We start from the raw sequence: 7788 nt of genomic DNA on the forward strand, positions 1-7788 counted from the left end.
ATCCTATATTTATAAAACTGGATCAATATATACAAAACTTTTTTTTTTTTTGTTTGGAATGAGCGTACTTGGGTAGTCATAAATCCCAAATTAAAGAGGGGTGCAATTTTGCGTACTTTTGTGTTGGGGTTAATGCTGTTTTAGCGTTTAAAGTTTGAGCCGATTATCAACCACGCCTGATTTACACTGGCCATTCTTCAAAAACTAAGACCTGTAAGTTTAAGCGTAAGACACGAGACATTTACAATTTGCAAAAATAACGCAACAATACTGGCTGATCAGTTGAAGTGGCATGACTTATGCAATTAAGTGGGAAGGCATCGAATACAGCTCTAAGAAATAATTCTCGTACATCTGTAATATATGTACAAGGTACAAGGCATCAACTAAGTTTCACATGTACTTCTAAATCTAATCCAGAACTTCTGAACAATAGACAACGATCATGCAAAAAATCACCGCGCTACTCAACTCTTCCAAGAATTTAGCTCCCGGGGATTTCAGAGATACGTGGCATTCCATTTTCAAAGTCAGTAATTCTTGTTAGGAAATGATTACAGAAAGAAAGAAGCTCTAACCAAAATTATCCTCTCCCCCGAGGCTCACCAAGAATCATCACTAAAAAGGAGCCTGGCCAAGGATGCAATCTGATATCTCCATTGGTAACCTACTTCATCCAAGACTGCAGACTTAATCTCATCCCAATTTTGGAGACAGGCCTTTCATGGCCATGTCAAATGCTTGAGGCATACGAGACAGGAGAGTGGCAACAACTCAAGCTGAATTTACTTCAACTTTTCCCTAATTCTCCAATTCCTTGAGAAAACAATCCATACTCAGAGCTGCAAAGCCAGGTCTGGCTGCTGTGAGTCTACAAGAACACCTGTAGATTGTTTCACAGGAGATCCTGGGGACTGGAAGCTAATATTCAAGTCTGGAGGAAGTCCTTCCTGCCTCGGTCTTGGCTGGGAATGTGGGCTAAGGCCTCGCCAGGGGGACTGCATCTGGAACCTAGCAAAATCATTTGTTAATAATTGAGGGAAAACCATGGGTCTATTTTGGAAATGTGCTTCATTTACTGCACGAACAGGTTGTGGCATAAATCCCTGAGGTGGAAAGCTGTTCTTCTCGGTCTGAAACTGCATGCCTACAGAAAGAGGAAACTCCCCTCTAGCTCGTGAAATTTGTGTATGGAATTCTCGAGTTGGGTTGTATAACGACTCAGCAGAAATCTGATTTTTGGGCGAGGTGGAATTTTCAGCCGGTGGTTTAAACCCTCCAGCCCCAATGGACATCCATGCACGGGCGGCGACAGCAGCAGCATTGCCTGAGTCATCTCTTCTTACAGATGGAACTGATGGCATTACTGGTGGGGTATTAATTGCAGATTGATTTGAAGAGTTCTGTTGCTTTTGAGCCTTCTCATTTAATGTTTTCATCAAATGAACAGAATCACTACGGCCCTGCTCCGGCCCATGAGGAAAGAATGTAGCTGCCCCGGCCATTTGACTAGGAACATTATTAGAAGATGGACTGATCACTCTAGCATTTCCAGAATTACTTGTCACATTTCCATTTTGCTGTTTTGAGGGTGAAGATTGCAGAAGATGCATGTTCCTTGGCACCATCTCAGTTGACCTAGATACTCCTGTTTCTAATTTAACTGAAACCTGCTTTCCAGCAACAGTATCACCTTTACTTTGGTTTGCCGAGGGTGGCAAGTTCAGTTCCACTTGCTTTGAGACCTTATTCTCAGGCTCAGCAGAAGTCCTAGAAAATGGATTGTGCTTTTGCTTAATGGCGTTAACAGGGGTCGAAGGCTTCTTTCCAGCAGAAGAAAAGTGCGGCGTCTTTCCTTCCGGGGTGAGGCCATTAGCAGGACGAAACAGAGGAGAATTCCCTTCCGAAATAGGCCGATGCACAGGATGCACCTTAGCCGGAATAGGGATTCTAAAGGCTGTATCATCCTTCCGCACATCAGCAGTAGACTGCAACTTACTAAACAAAGCAGATTCTTTCTGTGTACAGGTCTCAAGCATTAATACCGGGGTAGGAAGTGGTTCATATTCTCCAACCCATCCCCGACCAAACTTACATCCTGCAGGTAGTGCTTGTTCAATCCTCCGTGAGGCAACCTTCCAAGCAACAGGACCAAGAGTTGCAGCAAAACGAGCCAGGCTCCTAGCATAGGAATATTCTGCATGAAGGCCAACCTGATAGAAAAAACCAGAAAGAATATGATTTTCAGCACAGGATATAAGTACTGAAAGAATAAAAAAAGATAAATTCGTTTTGTTACATACAGCAACTAGGTGCTTGGTTTCTCCCTCAAAGGTTGTAAATATTGAGTCCGATCTGACCACTGGTTGAGTTGATATGCTATAAGTTGCACGACGGTTCTCATCAGGCACAGCTGGTTTTCGTCCCAGTTTAGATAAGAGACCCTTCGCTGAAACACCGAAGAAATCAGAAGGAAAGAGAATACAAAGAAAAAAATACCTTCATGATATGATTCTTGTCTAATATCAGCACAACATCAGCCATCACATATTCTGGCATTGTAAATTTTTTATTTTATTTTATTTTTAACAAAACTGAGAAACTTTTATTAAGAAGGAAAAAAAGTGCAAAAAGTGAACAGGAAGTCCACAAAGATAGAACCAATTTCCAGGAAAACATAACAAAAGTAGTATCGTCATCTTATCCTCTTTAAATCTTTAACTCTGAAATTTAAGATTATCATAAATTCAAAATACCACTTAAGCCGTAATACCTGATGATAGTTCTTCCACTTTCTCCAAATTATTATCAGCCAGGGATGAGTTACCATCCACAATTGCATCAGTATTGGTGGGCCTCTCACAACCGCCAGCTTGGGTTGCAACAGAACCATTTTGGATATCTCCAGTGGTGGCAAGAGTGGCACCAGAGGAGAAATCAGATCCAACTGGTTCCTGTATGGTGCGGCTGAAATGCTTCTTTGTCTGCTTTTTAACCAAAATGCTAGATTTTGTTTTTGGTTCTGACTTAAGGTCCTTCTCTAACCTGAGTTCCTTCTCTAGGTTGAGCTCTTTCTCTGGTTTGAGCTCTTTCTCAGAACGCTCAATGCCAGCTCTTAACCTATGGAATTTTTTCTTTGCCAGCTCTTGAATGGCACGTGCCTTTTCAAATAATCATACTATTGGATTAACACACCAAACAAGTAGACGAAGAACAATAAGTGAATAAGGAGAAGAAAGCATTATACCTGTTTATGGTATACAGTGTCTGGTGCATTGTATTGCATTGCATTTGTGCATATTAGAAAAACGTCACTCTGCATTAAAGAGAACCAGCTTTACAAATAAATCAATACATGTCTAAAAAATAATTTTCCAGCAAAGAAATGGCAGGCTTATGAGATATTAATAACCATATATCAGAAATCAAATGGAACAACAAATATAGAGTCATCTATGTTAACTGATTATGCTCACTCAATTGTGGAACTTTTGGCCAGGTATATGTTGCACAGAAATGATCATCAACTAAACATTTTGAATAAATTAGACAGAAACCAACCATCGCCACTGTCAGGAAAGAGAAGACAAGTGTTTGGTAATTATAGTAAGAGATAGGTTATGTTACAAATCAATGAGTAGTATCAAGAAAATAAATAAATAAAATAATCAAGAACATAAGCAGCAAGGGAACTTGCGAGAAACATCCATAGAAAATCAGCATGTAAAAAAATGTCATGGATATTCACGTGACATCTGATTATTTGTTTGGCCCAACCTTAAAAGGAACATACACAAACTCTTGATAAGAAAATTCTCATTAACAAGGAACATTCATGCCCATCTAAACTGCGGCAACATTCTTGAAATACTACTACATTTTCAAATCTTACCCGAACTGGAAGAGGTAGCAGTGGTAATCATAACAACAGCAAGATCAACTGAAAATGAGCTCAAAAGCTAGGAGGCAATGAACTACTGAAATGTGGTGGTACTCTTATTTTCTATGGTATCTTCATCCACCTGATTGAGCTAGATCATTGATGAAAAGAGCAAACTACCTCTATAGCAAGGATCACGTATCCCAATGCAACTACATGGGGCCACAAAGGACCTGAAGTCCTACAATCAATCAACACACTCACTAACAAGGTCTCGCTTCCCACTCCTAAACAAGTGCAATTAGATAGTTTCTTAGCTCTAGTACAAAGCTGCACATTTACTTTATAAGAATCCTCAAACCAGCCTATTCAATGAACATGAAATAAAAGTTCTACATCAAATCACAAAATAGACAACAAATTCCCATTTCACTTGGAACTCAATGAAAATAATTTCAGTTTAATCTGGAAGTGCTAGCAGCCTTGCATTAATCCTACTGCCTTTTCTTTTCCACACACCCCCCCCCCCCGCCCAAAAAAAAAAAAAACAGAAAGGAAGTAATTGCAAGTTCATAAGCTTGACAAACAGCTTCCCCTCCCTCCCCATGAATATTCTTGTGTCAGCAGAGGGATGCACCTTGAGGTGATCTATAAACTTGCTTAAGCATATAACCTACAGGCTACATGGAATGAATAATATCAAACAGTCTAAATACATACTAAAGCAGCTCTGCTAGATATTGCCAGCATAAGCAAAGTTCAAGGGAAGAAGAATCCAATATCCGCATCAAACATCCAAAGACTTAGGCACCATTGAGCCGATAATAGCAGGTGATCTGTTTCATAGCTTGCTTGAGTACACTAAAAGATGAACACTCTCTGACAATGTCGACACCAAAAATGCAATCCGTTACTCAGGATTGGTAAAAAGCCCCAAACTCCAAGCAAAGTTTCAGCACTAAGAACCAAACTTGGGGAAGCATAAGTACCAACCTCAAATTGGTCCAAGGAAGAATATGATCCATTTGCCAACTTCTTCCTCACCGTGGTGAAGTCCATTGGATTCTCTATCACATCATGATAATCCGGAAGCTACAAAAACAATCACTACTTCAATCCCAAACACAAGAAATGTCTTCCAAAAGCAAACTGAGTTTTCAAAAAGAAATTCCACACACCTCCTCAGGATCAACCGGTTCTGCATACACTCCATATGTGTCCTTCCTGCCACAATTAGACCCAAAAACAATAAGCAACCCAACAAACCATCACCCTAGGCAGAAAGACAGAGAGAGTAAACAGCAGTCACCCACTTTTGCAATTTGTCCAGAATCAACTCCAAAGACTTCTTATCAGGCATTGGAATCCCAGATTGACGATCATTTGGCGTCCCTGATCCAAAGAAGAGAACAAATTCCACAAACCCACATCAAATTTACCCACCATACCTCAAAAGTCAGAATCCACTTCCAAAACCCGAATTTTTTGGAATCCGAAAACAAACCTGGAGGCGAGTCATGCCCTTTAGACTGAACCTTTCGTCTCCTCCCCTGTTTTAAAAAATACAATTAGGGTGAAGCAAAAATTTATAGCTGCGCGTGCGAGAAAGGGAGAGAGAAAGACAGAGACAGAGGGACAGCGACAGTTAAAGCAGACAACACAATACGTAGGTACACAAAACATAAACAAAGGGTGTTGGATAGAGAGAGAAAGAAAGACAGACACAAGTGAAGTGAGAGAGCAAGTAGGAGCGTGTGTGTATTATCATCAGATTCTGTTGTTAGTTTTTTTTTTCTTTTGACAGTTGACTCGACAGTTATCATCGCCCTCTAAAATTCTAAATACCCGACACAAGTCGAACCCAAAAAACAAAGAAAAATTCTCCGATACTTCGGCTGAGCTGGAATTTTCGACCAAATTAACTCGTAAACTTACCTCCTCCTCATCATAATTATTTTCTTCTTCTTCATCATCACTCTCACTAAAATCACCGCCGTTGATTTTCCTCTTCTTCAACGGCTTATCGTCTTCATCTTCATCCTCGTCATCCGACGCGTGTTCCGCACGCGCCGACGAGCGAGAGTGGCTTCGAGTCGGCTCGGTCGAGTCGCTTCTTTGATTCAGCTTGACTACAAGCTTGAGCTTCTTCTCTCTCCTTTTCTCCTCTTCCTCGTCTTCGTCCTCTTCGTCGAAGTAATCCTCGTAGTAGTCGATGTCGTATCGTACATTTCGGCGGCGGAGGCTGCGCCTGACCTCAGATTCCGTGGCCGGCGTCGGGGAAATAGGTCGACGAGCTAGATCCGCCTTCGATGGCCTCCCTTTCTTCTTCCTCTTCACGATCTGGCCCATTTCTCTCTCTTTCTAGAGCTCTTTCTCTCTCTAAAGAACTCACAGTCTTTCTCTGTCTCTCTTTTTTCACTTTCTCTTATTTTGGATGGTGGCTTGGCTTTTTTCGAGTGAGGGCTTTGTGAGAACCGAACCTGAGTCCGAGCCTGGTTTTGCGAGACGTGGCTCCGATTCGGGGTAATAAAATGATTGATTATTTGTGCTAATGAAAAAACGGCGTTAGTGGCTGAGAAATACGGCGTTTGTTGCTGCCCGCTGCCCGCTGCCCCCGTAGGGTTTGCGTGTCTCTTTGCCAGCTGCCCGTTTAGTCACGTCATCTACTGATCTTTTTGTTATTTCTTTTCACTTTTATTCTGGCAGATGTTTCTGAAGTCTGATTTGTCGCGTGTAATACACGGTTTGTTAGTGTCTCTCTACTGGTCACGTAAAGGCTTTGGAAAAATACTCCACCACGTCACCCGGGAAAAATTAACTTCAATTTACAACTATTTTTGTTTTTTTTTTTTGGGAATAAAAATTGAAATGAGCTAACTATTCCGATGGTAATGCGTTGCCGAATGATGAAAAATATGATCAATAACATCATTGGTTAGTTATTTAATATTGATTCAATGAGATTTTGTTTTCACTTTTATAATTTAAAGAAGTATAACTTTAATATAGATAATGCTCACAATTATTATTAATCATTATGCAACACGTCTAGGTAGTAAATTAATTGACAATGAACTATAAGTTTTAACTCCAATAATAAAAAATGGTCTTTTAAGAACTCAGGTCTTAAATCCTAACTTCAATAACCGTATGAGTTAACTATTAATTAATAGTTAGATTGCCCATTTCACGTCACTAGCATTTTAATTCAAACATCCTCTATCTTGCTTTAAAACTATAATCATTGAAACATCTTTGATCTAGCTCTCAAGTCTCAAGTAATGGTAAAACATATTTCCATTTTCTTTATTTTATTTTCAAGCAATAAATTAGAATGTTTTCGGATTGAAAGTGAAATAAATTAAGCATTCAAACAAACTTGATTAATGCCCATAACTCATTAAATTTTGGACAGAAGTGAAACTTGAATGAAGCTCATTGGTGGACGATTGCATACTAATAATTGAGGAGAGCTTTGGTGCAATCAAGCAGGAAACTTTTTAAGCTGATTAGTGGAGCTGCTGAAAACGGCTCAGTGGCGCAGCAATTAGAGAACGGTCTTGTACCCACGCGCCATAGAAGCGGGTGGAAAAAAACTCTAAAAAATTCTTCAAAACCAGAGTTTTGAAATACACCGCCATGGGCTCAGAGGTCCAACAACAGTGGCCGGTCTATTCCATCACTTTGACTAAACAAGCCACTAAAATTCGCTTACTTAGTGGCTGCTGAAAGGAAACATTGGTCATTTCCACCTTATTTACCGCCTTTCCATTAGTGGGAACAAAATCGTCTCCATATACCTTTTCGGTCCACCATTCATCTGAAATCACAACCGTTAAAAAAACATCGGGATCAAAGAACCTCTCCGAATAATCAATATTAATTGTACCGACATTCGCGGCATAAAA

At 40.2% G+C, this 7788-nt stretch overlaps 1 protein-coding gene across 1 annotated transcript; it reads right to left on the bottom strand.

The window, feature by feature from the left end:
- Positions 1–275: 275 nt before the first annotated feature.
- Positions 276–6565, bottom strand: LOC102624873 (uncharacterized). Its single transcript, XM_006474986.3, has 9 exons — positions 5816–6565; positions 5385–5430; positions 5194–5272; positions 5059–5104; positions 4874–4972; positions 3248–3316; positions 2774–3161; positions 2304–2449; positions 276–2213 (listed from the first exon to the last, which is right to left on the bottom strand). Exons 1-9 carry the CDS (start codon positions 6227–6229, stop codon positions 837–839), a joined length of 2664 nt encoding a protein of 887 aa, XP_006475049.1. The 5' UTR covers positions 6230–6565; the 3' UTR covers positions 276–836.
- Positions 6566–7788: the final 1223 nt, after the last annotated feature.

Source organism: Citrus sinensis, chromosome 9 (assembly GCF_022201045.2).
Source record: "Citrus sinensis cultivar Valencia sweet orange chromosome 9, DVS_A1.0, whole genome shotgun sequence".
In the NCBI taxonomy this organism is placed as follows: domain Eukaryota; kingdom Viridiplantae; phylum Streptophyta; class Magnoliopsida; order Sapindales; family Rutaceae; genus Citrus; species Citrus sinensis.